Source organism: Protopterus annectens, chromosome 7.part0, assembly GCF_019279795.1.
Source record: "Protopterus annectens isolate FY-2018-M chromosome 7.part0, PAN1.0, whole genome shotgun sequence".
Lineage (NCBI taxonomy): Eukaryota > Metazoa > Chordata > Ceratodontiformes > Protopteridae > Protopterus > Protopterus annectens.
The window spans coordinates 1,755,387,211-1,755,410,383 of NC_056739.1; the positions used below are offsets into that span (position 1 = coordinate 1,755,387,211).

A 23,173-nucleotide genomic window follows, 5' to 3' on the forward strand; every position below is an offset into this window, starting at 1 on the left:
TGGAAGGGGATCAACAACTGGCTATGACGTCAATGAGGCTCTTACCCACAGTAACCTGTACTTTGAGTACCTCCATGGAGTTGTCCAGTGAGCATCAGAAACCCAGTCAAAAAGACACAATGTCAACACCCAGGAGACTGATGGCAAAATGTTGACTAAACAAATATCAACACATTGTGTGCATGCTAAGAGGATTAACTTGGATTGGAATAAATCAAAGGCAAGTGACCCCCCCCCCCATGTGGTGGTATGCATCCCCACACCCTCTACTAATTTAATATACTAACTGTAAGATTGCACAATCCCCAGGAAAGAGAATATTCCCCTAGCTGGGGATTGTCGATCTCACACGCTTGTCAACCATCTAACTGTGTTGACCAAATTGGTATATATATATATATATATATATATATATATATATATATATATATATATATATATATAGGTCTATGTCAGATGGACGAAAGCCCAGTTAACTGATGACCACATCAATGAGAAAACTTTGCCGACAGGACAAATCCCTGACAATGGTAAGTCGATGTATTACAGAACTGACTACATTCCCGTTTCCGTAATTCACTTGAAAACCACATTAAAACATGTATAGCCCCACCCCCCCCTACTTAAATATACCAACTCTGAGATCCCACTACAGTGAGGGAATGGGACTAACTCCCAGTCTGCACTACTCACCGCTGTCAGGGATTCGTTCTGTCGGCGAAGTCGTCTCGTTGATGTGGTCATCGGTTAACTGGGCTTTCGTCCATCTAACATGGACCCATATATATATATATATATATATATATATATATATCTATATATATATATATATATATATATATATATATATATATATATATATATATATATATATATATATATATAGATATATATATGTATATATATCTATATCTATATCTATATACACATATACACACATACAGAAAAAATGGTGCACGAAGGGAACAGTGCCCAGGCGAATACCAACAACAACTTAAATACTCCAGCACATAAAGAGAACACCAAACAGGGATGTGTGAAAAGCTTTAATGGCGGATCACAATCTCCACAACAAACAGATCGGTTTCTCCACTCGGCATCATCAGTGTGTGTAACATAAGCTTGAATCCTCTACTATATGCATCTAATACTTAAAGCGGCAGTGTTTGTGAAAACATTATTCCTTTTAAACGCAATTACAGGAACAGACTCTCTTATTCAAAGCCTTAAACTAATGCAGACCTAAATACTAATATATAGCTACAGAAGAATATATACTAATGTGCATTTATACAAAACCCCCTATTCGCATGAGTGCATACCATTTTATATACATATACATATACACATTCAGACTGATAAATATCTATATATGCATACATGCTATATATTAATACAACACCACAAACCTCCTGGAGCCATATTATAATAAATTAGTATATTAGTAATTTCGTAAGTCTTAATATAGATCAACCTGTATATTGTCAACCTGTTTTGGTAGACACTGTCTATAATGGTCAACAGCTGTGCCATAAAGTAAAATATCTGTGGAAGGGGAATATGCCACTTCCCAGGGAATTATGTGATCTCAGAGTTAGTATATATAATTAGCAGGTAGAGAGGTGGGTGCCCTGCAAAAACGTTGTTTACTGCATAAATGTTCCAAGGAGTTAGCTCAGAACATGAGCAGAACTTGCTGAAATTTGATGTTGTGGATTTGACATTAAGCACATCGACGTAATGCTGACTTGACTATCTCCACTAAATTAATACACACACACACACACACACACACACACACACGCACACACACACACACACACACGCACACACACACACACACACACACACACACACGCACACACACACACACACACACACACACACACACACACACACACACACACACACACACACACACACACACACACACACACACACGCACACACGCACACACACACACACACACACACACACACACACACACACACACACACACACACACACACATACACAGACAGAGACACACACACACACATATAAATATATATATATATATATATAGTATAATATTTTAATCCACATACCCAGTGGATCACAGCAAAGAAGAAGGGTGCCGGTAGGCAGAAAAACAAGACAACACCAATCCTCAGCACCTCAGAACTTGTTCTAGTGCCTGATTCTCAATGAAAGAACTAAGTGTTGCTCAGAAATACTATATTAAGGCCACAGACCAGTTTCACTGCTTATCATATGGCTTCTTCAGTGTATAAAGAAAACAGGATTGCAGACATCCTGCTGTTATACCAAAATCACATGAAAAACAGTTACGTGATAAGTAAATGTAATAAAACTCCATCAACAAGTATTTGTCAATTCATAGCATGATCATTTAGAAATATCAAATAAATATTTTCATGAATAACATGTATCACAAAATTCATGCACAAACAGATTGTGAATTATCAATAAGATATATTTGTAGCTGCTCATTTAAACCTAGTGGCTCCAGGGCATGTTATTCCTTCAACTATTCCAGCTGCTACAGAGTAGGCTTCATTACTAACCACTGTTTCTCCATCCTTGATCCTAAACTATAGGTATTCCCTCCCACCTAAAGGAGCAGCAATGCCCCTTTCCTACCATCAGAGATGAACTTAAAATATTCATCCACATGAAATCAAACTGTACTTGCCACACATCAGGCCACATCACCTAAGGGCATCACAATCTCTAACCTCACTCTATGTCTGTCAATTGCTAACACCTCTTAACTCAGTATGAGGATATGTTAATGTGATAGAACTAACCCTGTTCTCAACAACAGTAACATAAACATTCATATCAGTGACCTGTTTTCATGACTTTTATACTTTATTTTCAATCACATAATATATTAAACCCTATGCCCAAAGTGACAATGGGCTATGCCTAGCTGGAACTCCTTGTAACTCATACACACACACACACACACACACACACACACACACACACACACACACACACACACACACACACACACACACACACACGTCAGTCAACCAATCTATCATTCAATAAACAAACTATGACATCCTGAAGTTGACAATGGGCCAAAGCATCTATTCTGGTGAGCAGATGAGGCCTGAGTGGCAAGCTTGGTAACGTACAGTCCAGGCCTAGTTAACACTGCCTGCTTAAATGCAACTAACTAATGCTGCTCACATTGATTTGCAAGACATATAAATGATGTCAACAGTCAGCTTTTCTTTTTTGTCAGAAAACAGTCTTTTCTGTCTGCTGTTATGGCTGGTTAGCATTTTTCATGTTATGCTATTAGTTCTTTCTTCAAGGTTCTTTTGCAAAAACTTTTATTTGCTCTGTGAAACCTGAGAGTACAAGCAGGCTACAAAGTAATACTCCAGTCTATACCAGAATTTCTTTTTCTTTCCTACTAGTGTCTGAGATTACTTATTTGATGCTTAAGAATATTTTAATTAAGATATAGTTGCCTCTTTTCATTTATCTGTTTGTTATAATAGGCTACATTTCCTATATTGTATGCATTTAATGTTTTGATACTAGAACTTAAACAGTACAATATTTGTTTTAACTCACTGATACATGAAGAAACATTATATGGATTTGTAAAATGTTTATGTCACACTGACAAATATTGCGTGCATGTGTGAGAGGTTTTTGAGTAATAGACTACTTACAGTTTTGGTAACACTTTACCTAGGTTTTTCACACCTTTTTATATATTGTGCATTGTTCATATGCAGTAAATGAGTTTACACATATAGTTAGTGAGTGTATTCATGCAGTATGTGAGTATGCTTATATAGTTAGTGAGTGTAGGCATGCAGTGTGTGAGTCTGCATGTAAAGTGAGCATATACTTATGAACGAATGCATATAGTTAGAGTGTGTTTGCATGCAATACATGTGTGTGCACATATAGTTAGTGAGTGTATGCATGCAGTGTAAGAGTGTACATGTATAGTTAGTGAATGTATGCATATAGTATGCGAGTCTACACATAGAGTTAGTGTGTGGGTGTATGCAGTATGTGAGTGTGCATATATAGTTAGTGAATGTATACATGCAGTGTGTAAGCCTACATGTATAGTTAATGAGCGTATACATACAGTATATGAATGGATGTGTAGAGTTAGTGTATGTATGGATGCAATATATAGATAGTGAGTGTTTGCAGGCAGTGTGTGAGTCTACATGTATAGTGAGTGTATACATGCTGTATATGAACGCATGCATATAGTTTGTGTGTGTATGCATGCAATATATGAGTGTGCACATATAGTTAGTGAGTGTATGCATGCAGTATAAGAGTGTACGTGTATAGTTAGTGAGTGTATGTATGTAGTATGCAGGTATACACATATAATTAGTGAGTGGGTGCATAAAATATGTGAGTGTGCCCATATAGTTAGTGAGTGTATGCATGCAGTGTAATAGTGTACGTGTATAGTTATTGAGTGTATGCATGTAGTGTAAGAGTGGGCGTGTATAGTTACTGAGTATATGCATGTAGTATGCGAGTTTATACATAGAGTTAGTGAGTGGATCCATGCAGTACATGAGTTTACATGTATAAAAAGTGGATGTGTGCATGAAAAATGTGAGTGTACACATATAGTTAGTGTGCATGCATATGCAGGTGTACAGTTATAATTAGTGAGTGTATGTATGCAGTATGAGAGTGTGCATATATAATTAGTGAGAGTCTGAAATATGCAGGTGCACAGTTATAATTAGTATGCAAGTGTACACATATAGTTAGTGAGTGTGTGCATGCAGTATGTGAGAGTAGACGTACAGTCTGTGAGTGTATGTATGTATGCAGTACATGAGTTCACATGTATAGTTAGTGAGTGTATGTATGTAGTATGTGAGTGAACATTTATAGTCAGTGTGTGCATGTAGTATGTAGGTGTGCAACTTTAATTAGTGCATGTATGCACACAGTATGTGAGTGTACACATATAGTTAAAGTATGCATGCAGTATGCAGATGTACAGTTATAATTAGTGTATGCATGCAGTAGAGTAGGTATGTGCATGCATTTAGTTTGTGAGTGTATGCATGCAATATGCAGGTGTGCAGTTATAATTAGTGAGTGTATGCATGCAGTATGTAGTGTACACATAGTTTGTGAGTGTGTGCATGCAGTATGCAGATGTACAGTTATAATTAGTGTATGCATGCAGTATGTATGTGCATGGATTTAGTTTGTGAGTGGGTGCATGCATTATGCAGGTGTACAGCTATAATTAGTGTATGCATGCAGTATGTATGTGGATGTATTTAGTTTGTGAGTGTCTGCATGCATTATATGCAGGTATGCATACAGTTAATGAGTGTGTGCATGCATTTTGCAGGTGTGCAGTTATAATTAGTAAGTGTATGCATGCAGTGTACAGTGTACGCACATAGTTTGTGAGTGTGTGCATGCATTATGTTAATGTATGCATATAGTTAATGAGTATATGCTCCTTTAACTTCAGCTTTATGGGCTATCACTGAAGTAAGCATACTCACTGCAGTTTGGTCTGCTCAGAAGGAAAATATTAATAGTGTAAGCTAAGAAAAGAAGAAGGAAAAGTCAGTCTCACATCTTTTAACAGATTTTTTTGCCTTTGTCTTTGTATTTTAGGTTATTCCAGTAATCAATCGAGCTCAGATAATTGCTGATGCTTTTAATTTGGCCAGGTACATATTTCTTTCTACTTTTGTTACATTTAATATTTTCAGTAAGCTACCTGATACACATGCATAGCTAAATGAATTAGAAGTGGTAGAATTCTGTATGCATTTGCCATACAGATTGTGTTAGCTGTATTCACTGGCTGCAAGGAGTGCCTTTTTATTGCACAATGACATTTCAGCAAAACACATACAAAGTCCTGCATACTGGTAGCCAATGTAGTTATTTCAAGTGCTTTTCCAAACAAAAATGCTTAACCATACCTCTCAACATATTAGCCCAAGAAATCTGGACAAAGCCTGACATAATGGGGGAACAAAAGCCCACAAATAGGGACAGCATTTAAATACTGCTTTTCTTAACTTAGTAAATGGCTAGAATAACAGGATTTGTGATAGCATGAATTTTCTGAAGGTTATAAAATCTGAAACTCAAATGTATGTCATTATTTAGTGACTTATATCCTCAGATCATATCAGTGATTTGCCAGAAAATACAAATTTTATGAGGAACAGACCAAAAATATGAGGCAATAATCTGGAGATTCTACAAAAATCTGGACAGTTGAGAGGTATGTGCTTAACTGAGTTTAGAAGTGGAATGTATATGCACTCTGATAGTCACTGTGATCGCATTACCTTTCATTTAAATTCACTGTATTTTGTATTTAAAAATACCTTTAAAGTAGTGGCTTCCTCAGTATGTATTCTCTACTGAAACAGGAAGTTTCCAGGGTACTTTACAGAGATGGGCTGTGATGTAACAGCAGACTGAGAAGTGCACATAGAAAAGCTGTAAAGTATCTGCTCATAGTCATACTAGTTTGCTGACTGATCAGTGCATAGCCCTGCATCACCTACTAACTGATTAGTACACATATGTTATGCATGTGGGTGCTCTGGACAAAAATTATCCATTTTATTTAGCCTTTATCCAAAACAGCAGATAGAGAGCAGGATGATAAATCAGTGCTGCTGATTCTTGTTCTAGTCCTAGATCAACAGGGTTGCTTTTACCATCCCAAATCAGTGCACTTCAAAAGCCGGGGAAGCATCCTCTGTAGAGATAGCTTCAGTTTTGCCAAATGTAGAAACAAGACTATATGAACAAATAGACTTAACAGAAAATAATAAATAAGCAAATGCAACAGGTAAATGCTTTCTCACTGTAGCCAGTGCTTCATCAGGCCACATAAAAAATGTTAACACAAAAAGCATTTAAACAACACTTTTAAAACATAACCAGGCAAAAGCATGTATTAAATAAAATAGCCAATGAAATAGGAGCACAACTGATCTAACAAATCAGGTCCCTAGATTTCAAAACTCAGTTGTGCTCCTATTTCATTGGCTATTTTTCTATTTTCTATTAAAAATCTTTTTGTTCATATAGCTGTGTTTCTGCATTTGCTGTTTTTATTCTGTAGATCCCAAAATATTTAAAAGAACAGAATGTGTGGCAGCTTTCAGTTCTTTTTCTTGCTGGAGCACAATACGGACCCAATAGATTACTGCTGGGGCATATGAATACCAAAACAAAAATAAAATAAAATGTGTGAAAATGCATACATGAAGTCATGTAATCAAATGAAATAAAAAATCTACTTTTTGGATTAACATGTCATGATCCTCAGCTACTACTTAATATGCTTATCCAACAGTTCCAGGTATAAATTATAGTGGTGGCTGGTGACTTCAAATCAAAAGGGGGCTGCAGGAGACAACTGAATGGGTGGGGCCACTGGGAAGGGGTGGGGGAAACTAGAAGGGGGTGGAGCTATGCTCAAAACCACAAAAACTGGGACTTTAATTAAATATGCTGCCCTGGGTGCCAAACCATCATTATGAGAGTCCAGTCAAGACAAAATGAAGTGTAGAAGAAAAAATATTTCAATGCATTGGCTACATGACAGCTTACTTAATATCTAGATGGAAGCAAAAAGGTTGTGAGGCATGAAAAAATAAATTACTTTTTAAATATATTACTGGAATGCCAGTCAAAATCAAGTATTAAAAAAGGCAGCACTCAAACCACTTCTCCTTGCATTGCAGTTCTAATTATAATTTATATTCAGCTTTATAAAAGTACTAAATAACATGCTGAAAGTAGCAATCTCTGTGATACCCCCACCTGTAAAAATGTTTCTAATCCAAAAAAAACCTGCTGCCTGAGCCTGACAACAACTATCTACTTGTTTCATGGGGAAAACATGATCAAAGTAAAAAATGAACAACAAACAAGAAACAAGCTCAAGGTAAATTGCTTAAAGGATTACTGCACATGTTATGGACCACACATGATAGACTGGCAACCTGTTTAATTTATGGGTAAAGCCTTTAAAGATGACCGCAAGTATCCAACAAATGTAATGAGCTTCTGAAAATAATGTAATCCTGTCCTTTATTACAAATACTGTCATATGCATTTCAATACGTAAGGCTTATACGCTATATAGTTATGTAAATATTCTCTGCATGGCAACAATAAAAAGGCTTTCAATGTTGGTAATTCTTTAACAGTATGCTTATTAAAGCTTACTTGCATCTTACAGTCTTAAACAAGCTTACCTGATGGTCATTAAAGCATTGCTACTTAAACACAGAGTAGTAGGCACTGCAACAACATGCATTTTCTGAATAAGAAGCATAAATCCTCTTGACAGAAAACCAGAACATTCTGCAAAATCAAGGGCAGATGAAAGGCTACTGTAGTACTTGTATCTACCTTGGATGGGGGGGGGGGTACTCTGCACACTTACACTGCATAACTGCTCCTTGCCTTGCTTGGACACATCCAGAGTCACTAAGTGGGGGAGTGGGGTGCAACAAGTATGTCACAATTTGAAATGTCTCTGGCTGATTGTGATGACCCTGATACATTTGTCATACCTCTCAGCCTCAGAACAAAAACTCTGGACAAAGTCATAAACAGAAGTGGGACAAAAGCCCAAAAATAAGGACAATTTTAAACATTGCTCTAATAAACTTAGAAAGATAATACAATAGTAGGTCTTGCATTACTATGAATTTTCTGAAGGGTATACAATCTGAAACTCAAATGTCTGTCATTATATTCTAACTTCAATCTTTAATGATTTTCCACTAATTTACCAGAAAACTACAATTTTATAAAAAATGGACCAAAAGTGTGATGTAAAAATATCAAATAGCCACACAATACAGCTGGGAACCTGTCAAAGAAGGGACACTTTTTTAAATATCAGTGGTATTGTTAACTTGAGCAGCTGACAAAATAAGAGAATCTACATGCATTTCTGAAATTAAAAGTAATCTATAATTCTGATCATTACAATTATTTATTAATTGTAAACTCTCCACATTTTCTTCCAGATTTACCATTTTGTGGAGTGATTAGAGATCAACATTTTGAGCCAAAACTGGGGACAGATGAGAAGTTTGGATATACCTAATTGTATAAAGTGATTTATCTGCGCATACCTTTCAACCTCTTAATGCAGGAAATCTGGACAAGGCCAATTATATTGGGGGAACATACAAACAGTACTAAAAATTGCTCTTGTATAAACTTAAACAGCTGACAGAATAACAGGTCTTGCTGTAGCATGAATTTTTCTGAAGAGTATGAAGTCTGAAACTCAATGTCTGTCATTATTTAGTGACTTCATTCCTAAATGATTTGCCAGAAAACCACAAATTTTATGAGGAACAAACCAAAAATAAGAAGCAAAAATCTATTAATTCTGCAAAAATCTGAAAAGTTAAGAGGTATAGTTCAGCCAGGGCTGTCTGAGTTTGCCGCCCCCATCACAAAATCATGGCCGAATGGGGCCTCCCCCTGCAGCTATTCCAATGTCCTATTACTTAGCTATTGTGCCCCATTTACCATACACACTGTAATGTACATACTGCTTTACTTCTACGATGATTTGGATTTCATTTAAAAATTTTATTTTACAGCACAAACACTAATGGATATCTACTAAACAAAGCAATGCAGTCTCACAATGAAAATAGACTTAGCATTAAAACTTCTCTGCCCTTGAAACTCACATCCATTGAAACAGCATTGAAACCCACATTCAAAGAAAATACATCTGGCCAGTGGCAGCTAAAGACTAACTTTGGTCTGTTTTCAAATCATGGGCTCCTTGCACAGGAAACATTCATGTGTTCTTTGATACACCTTCCCGATTGTATTAAATTATATTCCTTGTATAATACAGTACAGTTGTTAGACGGTGTTTTTAATTTATTGTTTTGAACATTTTTCCAGTAAACAATGAAATAAAATGCATGCACCAATAATGACAAAACTGCCCAATTCAGAACATTTCCATCATAAAAGTCTACTCAACCTTCTACAATTCACCAGTATCAGTAAATATGCACAGTCTCTGCAGAAGTAAAAAGTTATCTAAATAATTCCACATTAAAGAGATATGTACCTAATGAAGAGGTTGCTGCTAGCACACAACATTATGTTTCATGTACAAATAAAGTGCCTGTTGCTCTTGAGGAATAAATTGCCTATGTTACATTAAAAATGATAAGCTAGTAATTATTGCAATAGGGAATGGATGGCAAATTGATAACAGGTTCATCATTACTAGGTATCTCCGCCAAAGAGGACATTCTCAAGGCTGCAGCATCCATCCAATTTAAAAGTACAACATAGTAATGCATCTATACACTGTGGGAGTAGAACCCACAGTCTTCTGCATCAAAAGCAAGCACACTACCTGTTGTACTGTTAACAACACAAGCAGACACACTATAAGCAGCACTAAACTTCTCTTCAAGCACTCAGCTCCTTGTAAAATGCACTCGACACTCAACTGTATCTCTCAACTTTGAAGCACAAGAAATCTGGAAAAAAACAAAATTTATTGCTGGGGACAAAAGCCCAAAAACTAGGGACACATTTTAGACATTGCTTGCTTAATCTTGGAAAGTTGCTAGAATAAAATGCTGTGTTACTACCATGCATTTTACTGCCAAGTCTCGGCCCCAGGACCCTGTGTACTGCAACCAGAGCAACATACCACTATGTAAAATTAGCTGTTTCTTGAAAAACAGCTAGGCTGAAGCTTAAATGGCTATCATTTAGTGAATTCAGTTCTCACCATAGCTCTCAACTTTTTAGCACAACACACCTAGACAAAGCCAATAATGGGTGAATACAGCCCCCAAACATATTCAGTGAATTCAGTTCTCACCATAGCTCTCAACCTGTTAGCACAAAAAAAACAGGCAAAACCAATAATGGGGGAATACAGTCCCAAAAATAGGGACATATTTCAAATATTGATCTTATAAACAGAAAATTGCTAGAATAAAAGGCTTTGTGTTACCATGTACTTTCTGAAGAATACCAGCCAAAATAGAAAACTGAATTTAAAAAGCATAGATCAGGAAAAAAAAATTTCTGGCATTGTAAAAGAAACGGCAGAACTTAACCTTCAGTTACATAGAGGCAAAGCTGTTGCAATGGGGCAAACAATATGCTTGGCTGGATCCTTATAAGAACAGAGTCTGAGAATAAAGAGGTATTTCTGTAGATCCCTGCATAGGTCTCACTAGAGTACACTGTCCCTTTCTAGTATCTATATTAGGATAATGAATTCAAGCTAGTTAAGATGTCACAAAGAAGGCCCAATAGGAAAAAAGACAGGCAGAGAAATGTGGTACCTTCACAACGTCTAGTATGACTGATGAGTTAAGAGAAGTGGCACAGGATAACTAAACAAACATCACTGACTAGACAGACAACATGACTTTTTCTGCCATCAAAATAATATTACACGCTGGTAATTTCACTTCAGCCCCACAATTTGCTTGATGATGCACTAGAAGAGGGACAAATCAAGGGCAGATTACATACTTAGGAGAACCAGGGGCAACAAAACCCGGATCAAGAAAACAAGAATAGTCAGGTGTACAGTTGTACAATTACAGGGCAACTGAAAAAAGGCATAGTACACGACGGTGTGTGTGTATATATATATATATATATATATATATATATATATATACAGAGAGAGAGAGAATACATGCATTTGGTTGTGCAACCAAATGCCAAACATCGTTTTTTCTAAACTTAAATGTCGAATCTCCAGGTGTCAAACAGCCAGAATGTCATAAAAAAATTCCGAATTCGACAATTCCGACCACTCTACCACCTAAACAAGCGCTACCATGGGTCACAAAGGGGGGGGGGGTCATTTTGAATTTCACTTACTTTGTTTTTGCATTTATGTGAACTCGCAGACATGCGCTCGAACATTTTCCGGTCGGTCATCTACCGGCCGACCAAATCCTTGCATACCTATAAATATATATATATATATATATATATATATATATATATATATATATATATATATATATATGAATATATCAGCTGAGTTGGAAGCATGAGAATAGAAGATGAAACTCTACCTTTATCAGACATTGGTAAAGGTATATGGGTACCTAGAGATGTTATATGGAGAAGGAGATTATACAGTTGGAGATGGTACAGAGAAGGATAACCATGACAGACATAGCATTGAAGGGATTTCATAAGAAGATTGTTATCTTTGCAATGAAAAAGATGAGAGGCAGGGAGGATATAATACTGTTATAAATGATATTATATGGGAAATGTGATGGACTTACTCTCAGGAAAGTTGAGTGTTGAGACATGGGAAATGCCTCATAGATCAAATGCACACAATTTACCCTAGCTATAAGAAAGTAATTTTTCATGCTAAATATGGAAGAAATGTAGAGGAAATTTCTAGAGAGTTTAGACTGAAATAGTTCAGATTTTCAAAAATCTGCTACTCCTGGAGGTCTATCCAAATACCTTAGGATATTTACACACCACTTTAGCAGTCTAGACAGACTGACAGGTTCTTTTGGTTCTTTCAGGTGCCTTTATAATGCAATGCAATATAACTTGTTAACTGGGAACCACACTATCCAGACATTTCTTCTTTCTTAAGGATGGTCCAGCTAGATGCACCATCTGGGTTAATTAATTGCTTAGAACTGTGTAGTGGGCAAGTGAGACAGCATTAGACCAAGTCTAGAGAGTAAAACAAATATAACCCTCTGTGTTTATTGCAGACTCTAGCTATTCCTGTTTAATAGAAAGGGAATCACTGAATGCTTGTGTAATACCTAAAATGCCTTCAATGAGCTTAGTGTTCCAGAACTTTTCCTTCTTTTTCATACAAGTTGTACATGGCCTTTAAATATCGTTTCTAAAAAAAGAAAGAATTAGTCAGCAAAAATATTATTCAGCCAGTAGCCTGCTCTTTCCTGTCTTCCTATAGAGGTCAAACGTTACTAACAGAAATGAATGAAAGAAAACATTAAGTTCAAAGGTTACCATTTTGTGTATGACAGCAGATAACTTATTAAAACAGATACTGGTCACTTACCTCAAATTTAAAAAAAAAAATCAAATGATGAGTAGTGACTGAGACTTTCGGTTTCCATTACGAACAACAAATGAAGTAGCTAGATCAGGAGGGGTTAGGAGGGTGGCCTAATGGTTAAGGTGTTTGCCTTACAAACACAAGGTGCAGGGTTTGAGTCTCACAAGGGATAATTGGCTAGGCTTAAAATGGTTCGCAAGGGCAGTTAGCTTAGTACTATCCTATGAACCTATGAACCTATTCAGAAATCTTTCCTCTCTGTAGCCCGTAGGTATTAACAAGCCCAAGAAAAACTGTTTGCAATGGTAGCACACCCTTAGCAAGTAACCAAAAGTACTTGCACTGACTGCTACTACTGATTGTTTCTTGCTCTCTTTTTCAGAAAGAGAACGAGAACCAATTAGCAGCCATCCTGCCATTCACATCATATACGTGACTGCGGACATGGCAGTCCGACCCCCTTCCACTTTACTGTGTGGTTAACCACACAGACTTCTGGGAATCACACTGATGCAGTACTCTCCATAATCTGGACTGCCTTTCCAGCAGTCTGAGACAGTCCAGATTTAGAGAAACTAAAAAAAAAAAAAAAAAAAAATACCCAGAACTCGCCAGGCAACGAGCATGCAGAATTCGAGTTCCAGGACATTGAAAGTCAGTCGGACTCATTTACAGCACTAGTCAGCCAGTTTAATATAAATATTTTATTTTACAAAATTAAATGTTCTTTTCTTCTCACAGCTGGGGGGCTGCAGTTTCTTAACAGACCATTTTAGCAAACCTTTCCAACCTTACAATTCCTTCTTCTTCAGTTACATCTAAGCATGCATGTGACATTCATCCTTACTTTTTAAAATTCTGTTGCCCATAATGAGGCTACTAATATCCATAAATCAAACGTTCCCTTGCATCCACCAATAGACAAAGGTAAACTAGTAGTGGTGCAATTCTTGTTCCCCTAAGAAGGACCTCTGGCACAGTAAATCACCTATATTTATTTGGCATCCTTCCTTATCCCAACCCATCACAAGGCAACACATTATCTAAATGATACAACATTATGTAGTCAACAATTCACAAGGTAGCCTCTACAGAATTACACAGAGTCCCTAAAAGCTACAGCCTTGGACTTTCCCTGTCCATGCAGTTTATTAATGTCTTATCTCCAGTGTAAAACTATTACTTTATATCCAATTTACCTTATCCTGTTCAGAAATGGTCCCTTGTTCTACAACATAGATATTCAAGGAGATGATGTTTAATAAGATTTGTACAAGTATATCTCAATCCTCTGCTGTTTACTCCAGCAAAATGCACTTGGAAGCCTAGAAATGTAAAAACAGAGGTGTTTCGGGACATTATAACATTCAGAAAAGATAGAAATGTAGCTGTTCATGCAGACACAGATGCCACATTAAAACTGTACCTACAAGTTTGAGCTGCAATGCATAATGAGAATGGGCAGAGGATTCAATCTGACAGATGTATACTGACATTTATACTGCCATCAGATCCAGTCTGACAGATGTATACTGAAATTTATACCACCAACAGATTCAGTCTGACAGATGTATACTGACATTTATACTGCCATCAGATCCAGTTTGACAGATGTATACTGAAATTTATACCGCCAACAGATTCAGTCTGACAGATGTAGTCTGACATTTATACTGCCATCAGATTCAGTCTGACAGATGTATACTGACATTTATACTGCCATCAGATTCAGTCTGACAGATGTATACTGACATTTATACTGCCATCAGATTCAGTCTGACAGATGTATACTGACATTTATACCGCCAACAGATTCAATCTGACAGATGTTTACTGACATTTATACCTCCATTGGATTTGTATACTGACATTTATACCACCATCAGATTCAATCTGACCGATGTATACTGACATTTATACCTCCATTGGAGTCAGTCTGACAGATGTATACTGACATTTATACTGCCATTGGAGTCGGTCTGACAGATGTATACTGACATTTGTACTGCCATTAAATTCAGTCTGACACAAGTATACAGACATTTATACTGCCATCAGATTCAGTCTGACAGATGTATACTGACATTTATACTGCCATTGGATTCAGTCTGACAGATGTACATTGACATTTATACCTCCATCGGATTCAGTCTGACAGATGTATGCTGACATTTATACCGCCAACAGATTCAGTCTGACAGATGTATACTGACATTTATACCACCAACAGATTCAGTCTGATAGATGTATACTGACATTTATACCACCAACAGATTCAGTCTGACAGATGTATACTGACATTTATACCGCCATCGGATTCAGTCTGAAAGATGTATACTGACATTTATACCACCAACAGATTCAGTCTGACAGATGTATACTGACATTTATACCACCATCAGATTCAGTCTGGCAGATGTATACTGAAATTTATATCACCATCAGATTCAGTCTGACAGATGTATACTGACATTTATACTGCCATTGGATTCAGTCTGACAGATGCATACTGACATTTACACCACCATCAGATTCAGTCTGACAGATGTATACTGACATTTATACCGCCAACAGATTCAGTCTAACAGATGTATACTGACATTTATACCTCCATCGGATTCAGTCTGACAGATGTATACTGACATTTATACCTCCATCGGATTCAGTCTGACAGATGTATACTGACATTTATACCGCCAACAGATTCAGTCTGACAGATGTATACTGACATTTATACCACCAACGAATTCAGTCTGGCAGATGTATACTGAAATTTATATCACCATCAGATTCAGTCTGACAGATGTATACTGACATTTATACTGCCATTGGATTCAGTCTGACAGATGCATACTGACATTTACACCACCATCAGATTCAGTCTGACAGATGTATACTGACATTTATACCGCCAACAGATTCAGTCTGAAAGATGTATACTGACATTTATACCACCAACAGATTCAGTCTGACAGATGTATACTGACATTTATACCACCATCAGATTCAGTCTGGCAGATGTATACTGAAATTTATATCACCATCAGATTCAGTCTGACAGATATATACTGACATTTATACTGCCATTGGATTAAGTCTGACAGATGCATACTGACATTTACACCACCATCAGATTCAGTCTGACAGATGTATACTGACATTTATACCGCCAACAGATTCAGTCTGACAGATGTATACTGACATTTATACCTCCATCGGATTCAGTCTGACAGATGTATACTGACATTTATACCGCCAACAGATTCAGTCTGACAGATGTATACTGACATTTATACCACCAACGAATTCAGTCTGGCAGATGTATACTGAAATTTATATCACCATCAGATTCAGTCTGACAGATGTATACTGACATTTATACTGCCATTGGATTCAGTCTGACAGATGCATACTGACATTTACACCACCATCAGATTCAGTCTGACAGATGTATACTGACATTTATACCGCCAACAGATTCAGTCTGAAAGATGTATACTGACATTTATACCACCAACAGATTCAGTCTGACAGATGTATACTGACATTTATACCACCATCAGATTCAGTCTGGATACTGAAATTTATATCACCATCAGATTCAGTCTGACAGATGTATATTGACATTTATACTGCCATTGGATTCAGTCTGACAGATGCATACTGACATTTACACCGCCATCAGATTCAGTCTGACAGATGTATAGTGACATTTATACCACCAACAGATTCAGTCTGACAGATGTATACTGACATTTATACCGCCAGCAGATTCAGTCTGACAGATGTATACTGACGTTTGTACCGCCATCGGATTCAGTCTGACAGATGTATACTGACATTTAAACTGCCATCGGATTCAGTCTGACAGATGTATACTGACATTTATACTGCCATTGGATTCAGCCTGACAGAGGTCATCGGACGGCACAGTGGTGCAGTAGTAGGGTTGTCGCCTCACAGCAAGAAATTCTCCAGTTTGATTCTCGGCTGGGACACCTTCTGTGTGGAGTCTGCATGTCCTCCCTGCATTTGCGTGGGTTTCCTACCACGTCACAAAAACATACATCTGGAGCATTTCTCCCTGGGCTTCTGCTGAAAATTGGCTTCATTCCAAGTCGGACTTTTCCAGTAAACAAATGTTAAATAAATAAGTAAATGTTTACTGACATTTATACTGCCATTGGACTCAGTCTGACAGATGTATGCTGACATTTATACCACCATCGGATTCAATCTGACAGATGTATACTGACATTTATACTGCAATTGGATTCAGTCTGACAGATGTATACTGATATTTATACTGCCATTGGAGTCAGTTTGAAAGATGTATACTGACATTTATACCGCCATCGGATTCAATCTGACAGATGTTTACTGACATTTATACCTCTATCGGATTCAGTCTGACAGATGTATACTAACATTTATACAACCATCAGATTCAATCTGACAGATGTATACTGACATTTATACCTCCATCGGATTCAGTCTGACAGATGTATACTGACATTTATACTGCCATTGGAGTCGGTCTGACAGATGTATACTGACATTTGTACTGCCATTAAATCCAGTCTGACACAAGTATACAGACATTTATACTGCCATCAGATTCAATCTGACAGATGTATACTGACATTTAAACCTCCATCGGATTCAGTCTGACAGATGTATACTGACATTTATACCGCCAACAGATTCAGTCTGACAGATGTATACTGACATTTATACCTCCATCGGATTCAGTCTGACAGATATATACTGACGTTTACACCGCCATCGGATTCAGTCTGGCAGATGTATGCTGACATTTATACCTCCATCGGATTTAGTCTGACAGATGTATACTGACATTTATACCGCCATCAGATTCAGTCTGACAGATGTATACTGACATTTATACCGCCAACCGATTCAGTCTGACAGATGTATACTGACATTTGTACCACCATTGGATTCAGTCTGACAGAGGCCATCGGACGGCACAGTGGTGCAGCAGTACGGTTGTTGCCTCACAGCAAGAAATTCTCCAGTTTGATTCTCGGCTGGGACACCTTCTGTGTGGAGTCTGCATGTCCTCCCTGCATTTGCGTGGGTTTCCTCTAGGTGCTCTGGTTTCCTCCCACGTCAGAAAAACATGCATCTGGAGCATTTCTCCCTGGGCCTCTGCTGTAAATTGGCTTCATTCCAAGTCAGATTTTCCAGTAAACAAATGTTAAATAAATAATTAGATAAATAAATGTATACTGACATTTATACAGCCATTGGAGTCAGTCTGACAGATGAATACTGACATTTATACCGCCATTGGAGTCAGTCTGACAGATGTATACTGACATTTATACCGCCATCGGATTCAATCTGACAGATATATACTGACATTTATACTGCAATTGGATTCAGTCTGACAGATGTATACTGGCATTTATACTGCCATTGGAGTCAGTCTGACAGATGTATACTGACATTTATACCGCCATCGGATTCAATCTGACAGATGTATACTAACATTTATACCTCCACCGGATTCAGTTTGACAGATGTATACTCACATTTATACTGCCATCGGATTCAGTCTGACAGATGTATACTCACATTTATACCTCCATCGGATTCAGTCTGACAGATGTATACTGACATTCATACCACCAACAGATTCAGTCTGACAGATGTATACTGATATTTATACCTCCATCGGATTCAGTCTGACAGATGTATACTGACATTTATACCTCCATCGGATTCAGTCTGACAGATGTATACTGACATTTATACTGCCATCGGATTCAGTCTGACAGATGTATACTGGCAGTTATACTGCCATCGCATTCAGTCTGGCAGATGTATACTGACATTTGTACTGCCATCTGGAAACACTTGCATTTATTCTTGTTATGGTTCTGATATGATCTAGATTTCTTTGGTCTTGTATTTACTTATCATTTAGTTAGCTTTATTGGCATTCTGGTCCAGACTGACCCTTTTTCAGCAATGACTTGTAGCACTAGGCAAATGGAGTTACAGACAACCAATATAATTTAAGCATAAAACAAAGTACAGTGAATATACAGAGCAAAGAATGAACATAGGAGAAAGACTGGCTAATTGGCTTTTTAATCAATTCACAGTAGTTCAGTGAGAGTGCTACTAAAGCCCTAATGCCAGAAGAAGGAATGCTGAAAGACCAATGTCAAAAGGCCAAATGTCAAAAACCCTGTCTCATATATGTATAAAGCAGAAATATTGAGTATGGCACTGTGTAAATATACTGATCCAGAAGATGCCAGCTACCTCAGTCTATTACTGTACAACATGAAGTTGTTATCTATACCAACTTCCCTACTCTTGGTCAGGTGTAAACTGGGAAAGATTTAAGCTTGCCAAGTACAATTCCATGAGTTGCATCTCATCAAACAACATTTATAACTTTATCACTGCCCATACAGTTTATACTAAAAGCTACAGCATTTGTTTTCAGCTATTTTGTAAAATTTCACTTTGTCAGTTTAGAAGACCATTCTTGTTTGAGTTCCATCCTAACTTCAAATGAAAATCTTTCAATTACTTTAAGATATTTTTATGATTTTTTTGGTACAAGATCCACTTTTATTTTGCTTAGCACAGCCTGATAGCTTTTATGAAAGCTAGGCAACAGAATTTCAAACATGGTTATGCCTCTGGCATCATAAGTAAATACTAGGCTAGCTACCCTTGCAGGCCATTTTAAGCCTAGCCAATTTCCCTTCAAAGGTGAGGCGTAAACCCTGTACTTTGTATCTGTGAGGTAAATACCTTAACTAGGATGCCAGTACCCTGATGTAAACTGAGTTATATGTGAACATTTTGCTAAAACATAAACATGATAGAAAATATTGCCTTCCTAGAAAAGGGTATTGTTTTTGGATCTCATTTCATACGAACATACCAGTAATATGAATATATAATGAGTTTAACAAGCCTGAAGAATGCAAAATACACATTTTTTATTTAAACAAATGACACCACTTGAACACCCAAATGGCAATATAAGACTATTGGTGCTAAACAGAAATAAAAAGACCATTTCTCTTTAACAGTATTGCATATTATAGTAAGTTTCTCAGAATCATATATCATGGTCGTCAGATGTAAGAAGCACTAAAGTGGTCATTCCAGCTGTAAAAATACATAAACAACTTTAACTTATTGTAATGCAAGCTACTGAACATGAGTCTGGGGAGGGGGGGGGTTAACACATCCATGGATAATAAAACTTCTAAATTCAAGAGAAATATATAGGATTTTACTTTTGATGTAATGACAACTTATTAAAGAAGTACTATAGAACATCATTGTTCTCAGGGATGATACCAGTGCCCAATCACTATAGATATATACATAAAATATTTCAGCATTGCAATAATGCTCTTCTAGTCTGACAATATACAAAAAACATCATTCCCATAATGTGTCCAAGTTGTTCTTAAAAATATATGAACTAGGTCTTGCTTTAATATAATTTGATAGTCTATTCCATGCATCAGCTAATTTACCTGAATAAGGTATGCTCTTAAATATCTATATGAAACACTGTAGAAGTTCACATATTTTAATAGTTCATAATAAATTAAATTTTAATATGCATGGATGCCTTTGGTATATTTCTGCTGTACTCCTTCCTTTTTACTCATGCTAGTTTTCTTATAAGGTTTTAATATTACTAATTCCATACTCTAGTTTGGGTCTGATGTAATTTAAAAACAAGGATTTCATCATTTCTGATTTCCAAGACATTATGAATCATTTTGTACAGCCTATCATTTTATAACCATCATTAACCAATTGGCTGATATGATCAGAAAAACCCAAAGCTGGATCTACTCATAAACACAGATCCTTAAATGAATCTGTTTTCAATTACTGTGTGCTGTATTAAATATTCACCCTCCTTCAGTCTGCCGCCCAAATCTCATATGTTTAGCTTGTGATGTATTTATCAGCATTTTATTCTCTCATGATACAGTGGTCCATTTAGCTAAGTTCTTTTGCAGACATTCCTTGTCTGTAACAGATGTAATAATTTTACCCATTTTCAAGGCATCTGTGCAGAGACTAGAGAAAACACCTCAGATGAAAAGATATATCTAAAAGATACAACCTAAACAGGTATGTCCCTAAGACAGAGCCTTGTGGGACGCACTGACCGCAACCTAAAATTTCATTTGTTCAATTGCTGTATGATACTTGTCATGTTCTATTTGGAAACCATATAGTTATCCATCTTATTAAGATTACATTAATACCTAGTTTTTCTAAATTATTGATCTGTGTTTTGAGCATGACTGGGGAAAAATATCTTTAAATATTTTAATTTTTTACTGGGGCACATGCTGGAGCACAGAAGTTCACAGCTGGGGCCTCCTCTGTACAGAGTGGAAAATGTGGTAGGTTTGACTCATGATAAGAGCTTACAACTCGGATACCCTTCATGCAGAGGTCAGAGCAATCAGTAAAACTGTTTTCCATATTAAGAATCTGAAGTCAGACAGATTAGCTGGCTCAAATAGAACAAGTATTATATTCTCTAACACAAAATTAAGATCTCAAAGAGGGTCCAGTGGTTTACATGGAAGCCTCTTATGCAAAGCCTCTTTCAAGAACATTTTGACATGTGACTGCCTTGAAAGAGGAGGATCTATGGGCAGACATGTGAAATGGCTGATAAATGAACCTTAATACAGGAATAAGAAAGGCCATAGAAGAGTAATTGGCACAAGTATTGTAAAACCAGAGAACAACTAGTTTGGAATAGGTGTTGGTTATGTCGTTGGCACCAATCAGAAAACCTTTTCCATTTACTAATATGTGATTTTCTAGTAGCCAGCTTTCTTGCCTCCATTAGTAGCTGCTGCATATCCTCAGAAAACAGGTGGTTAAAAGGAATTAAGACATTATCATCCAGCAGTCAGTTGAAGATGACTGATACTGGGATGTATCAAACACCCCTGTTGTTGTGTGAGTAGATCCATTCTGTGAAGAAGCTTGTGGTAACTGACCCTGGCCATTTCTAAAAGAAGGGAGATTCACAGCTTCCTGGGGCAGAAGGGAGTCACCACAATGATCTTGGGGATTCCTTCTGAATCTTCAGATGTACCCTAGATATTAGTGGAAAAGATGGGTGCATACTTGAACATTTCTGCCCAAAGAAATGAAAAGGTATCTGTCTTCCAGACTTTCTTGCATGGAGTCCTGGAACAGAATTGTTCCAGTTGATTGTTCAGTGAGGAGGCAAAGAGGTCTATTTGAGGAATTCCCCACAAATGGTTCAAATTTTGAAAGACCCCAGATGAATGATGCCTATAGAGTGAGACTGATTTATGAAAATATATCCAAAGTTACCATGGCTAGTCTGCAAAGGGGATATAACCTGGTCGCCACTGTCTGTAACCACTTGAAGACATCCTGGCAACCAAAGATGGTTTAGAGAATCGAATGGCTTGATTGAGACAGACATCTCTTTGATATTTATGTGCTTGTATTTTTCCTTGGTGTCCCATACACCCTATACTTTTATCTCCCTTGAAACTGTTCCCCAAGCAAAATCTGAAGCATCTGTGGTAACCGACTGCTTTGGAGCATAGAGGGAGAAGGGGTGACCTCTATTTAAGGATATCTGTTGTCTTCACCAAGTGATTTCTCTTCTGACAAACCCTAGTACTGGGATCTGAAAAAATAAAAGGTAATTTTGTTGGCACTAAAGAAATTGCAGACATCAATGTATTGTTCTCATGTCAAGTCTTCCTAGGGATATCATAAGAATCATAGATGCCATGAGACCCCAAATCGTGAGGTATTCCCTCCCAGTGACCTAGGTCTGAGTGGAAAACCTTACAAATATATCTAAATAAAAATCAAATTTTCCTGTGGAAGAAAATCTCTTTGAATTGAAGTGGCTAGATGAAATCCCAGGAACAAAATCATGCATGAAGGAGTCAAGTAAGACTTTTAAATGTTCTGTTGGAATCTCAGCTTGTGCAAGACATTTCTCAACCAAGAGAGAGATTCCTGACATTTTGT

At 37.1% G+C, this 23,173-nt stretch overlaps 1 protein-coding gene across 3 annotated transcripts in view; it reads left to right on the forward strand.

Moving 5' to 3' along the window:
* The window catches only part of LOC122807225 (alanyl aminopeptidase, membrane), a 1,192,582-nt gene that overhangs the window by 980,961 nt on the left and 188,448 nt on the right, over positions 1-23,173 (forward strand). For all 3 annotated transcript variants that reach the window (XM_044078301.1, XM_044078300.1, XM_044078302.1), the window contains one exon: positions 5,656-5,711. In XM_044078301.1, coding sequence (XP_043934236.1) covers positions 5,656-5,711 — 56 coding nt within the window. The remainder of the gene's footprint in view (positions 1-5,655; positions 5,712-23,173) is intronic.